Source organism: Charadrius vociferus, unplaced genomic scaffold, assembly GCF_000708025.1.
Source record: "Charadrius vociferus isolate BGI_N301 unplaced genomic scaffold, ASM70802v2 scaffold2808, whole genome shotgun sequence".
NCBI classification, from domain to species: domain Eukaryota; kingdom Metazoa; phylum Chordata; class Aves; order Charadriiformes; family Charadriidae; genus Charadrius; species Charadrius vociferus.
Window position 1 is genome coordinate 10,902 of NW_009649796.1, and position 1,935 is coordinate 12,836.

General features: G+C 65.4%; 1 protein-coding gene across 1 annotated transcript in view; it reads right to left on the reverse strand.

Annotated features, from left to right (window-relative positions):
* Nucleotides 1-1,933, reverse strand: part of LOC104291631 (junction plakoglobin-like) — a gene marked incomplete at both ends in the record, with an annotated part of 8,350 nt that extends 6,417 nt beyond the window's left edge. Inside the window, 2 exons of the mRNA XM_009890891.1 lie at nucleotides 482-735; nucleotides 1,732-1,933. Coding sequence (XP_009889193.1) covers nucleotides 482-735; nucleotides 1,732-1,933 — 456 coding nt within the window. The remainder of the gene's footprint in view (nucleotides 1-481; nucleotides 736-1,731) is intronic.
* Between the last annotated feature and the right edge of the window lie 2 nt (nucleotides 1,934-1,935).

The window sequence follows — 1,935 nt, forward strand, 5'->3', positions numbered from 1 at the left end:
CATCGTGCCGGGCAGGGCGGCGTTGGAGGGGCAGAGCCGGCACAGCGGCGCAGGCGAGGACTGCTATTTTTAACAATCCTCATCCACGATGCTCCAGGAGCAATGCTGCGGGTCGCAGCCGCGGGCAGCACGCAGTCGGGTCGACGGAGCACAGGCGCGCTGCAGGGACGGGCAGGGGGAGGGCAGGGGGCACCCAGAGCCCGCAAGAAGCGCTCAGTGTCTGTGCAGGGCCAGGGCAGGAGAGCCGCGTCCGAGCTGCGAGGACAGGCTGCGGGGAGACGCGGGTGGGCAGAGGCGGGCTCAGCCCTGCTGCGGGGAGGAGGCAACCGCAGAGCTCGGGCAAGAGGAAGGAGCTGGACGGCGGCCACGGAGCGCCGCAAGGATGGGAGCCCGCCTGCGCTGCCGCAGCTGGGGAAGCGCGCCCCACGAGCTCGGGAGCTGAAAGCCCAGAGACACGCGCAGGCAAACCACGCTTCCTTACCGGGTCCTCGTCATTGAGCAGCTTGGTGAGCTCCGGGATGGCGCGGGTGGCCAGCTCGGCGTCGTCCTGGTAGTTGATGAGGTGCACGATGGCCGATTTCAGCATCTGCGAGGGCTCTGCCAGGCGCTGCACGTTGGTCTGCTGCCCCTCCAGCTGGGTGGTGATGAGCAGGGAGCGGTCCTCCACCGTCTCGGGGTACATGGCAGCCCGGACGCGCTGGGCCCGGGTCATGGCCAGCTGAGCCTCCATGTCCGCTGCAGGAGTAGATGGGGAGACAGCCTTAGACTCGGGCGGTCTCCGAGGAGCGTTCCCAGCCCTGCTTTCCAATTTCAATTAGCTGAGCAAGAGCTTCGAGCGACACCACCAGCAACGTCAGCAGTGCTGGGCGCTCAGCACGCTCTGCGAGGAGCCGGTGCTTCAAAGTATAAACAGATACGGCAGCACAGAGATAAGACAACGCTCAATTAGGCGGCATGATTAGGCAGTTGTCACACAAGGCCCATTAATTAAAAAATAAGGATATTTGCAACTTGGGACCAGCTGGCACTGGGGATTAGGAGAAGGACACGGAGGCCTTCCCCGTCGAGGATGCCGGGACAAGTGCAACCGGGGGCGCAGAGGTGCGGCAGCAGCCACCCGTGGTCCCCACCTCTGCGGCACAGGGACCGCTGGTGAGGGCTCGTCCCTCTCCACGGGGCTCTGCGATTAAACCTTCCAGGGCCCATCGCTGACAGGGGAGCCGCAGGGGCGAGTGGAGCAAACCAGCCCTCTTTTAAGGCATACAGTCGAGGGAAGCATCTCCTTTGGCTTTGGGGACTGCGTCTCTCTCCGCTTCGCCCTCGCAGCAGCGGGAGAAGCCGGGGCGGCCGGAGGGGCTTTACGGCACACGCTGGCAGCTCTGCCAGCCGCGCTGAGACAGGTTTGCCGAGCAGGCAGACAGGCAGCAGAGCAGACGGCCGCCCCGTGGGCCGGGATCAGCTGTTCCCATCGCGAGCCAACCCACCGGCGCGCTCGGATGTGTGTGCACAGCTCAGCACTGGTGCGGGCTGGCTGCGCGCCGCCCCTACGCAAGAGCCTCTTGGCGCAGGGAAGGAGGACAGGAGGGAGCATATTTTAGGCAGCAACAACTCCCGGGGTGTGGAAGGCAGCGTGGAGGAGCGCCCAGAAGGAGCGCAGCTCTCGGGGGAGGTGGAGGAAGGCAGGAACCAAGCAGCCGAGCTCACGGACGTGCCCGGCCCCGCAGCCCCTACCTTGCGCTTGGCTCTGGCCCTGGCTGCCTCCCTGGCAGTAACTTGTGGTGGTCGTCTTCTTGATGGTGTACTGCTTCCCGTAGACCTCGTCATCGTCCCCGAGGCACTTGCTGCTGACGGAGGGCACCTGGGTGTTGACGCCGGAGTGGATGCCCGAGTCGTAGGTGTAGGTCTGCTGCCACTCCGTCACCTTGATCGGCTGCT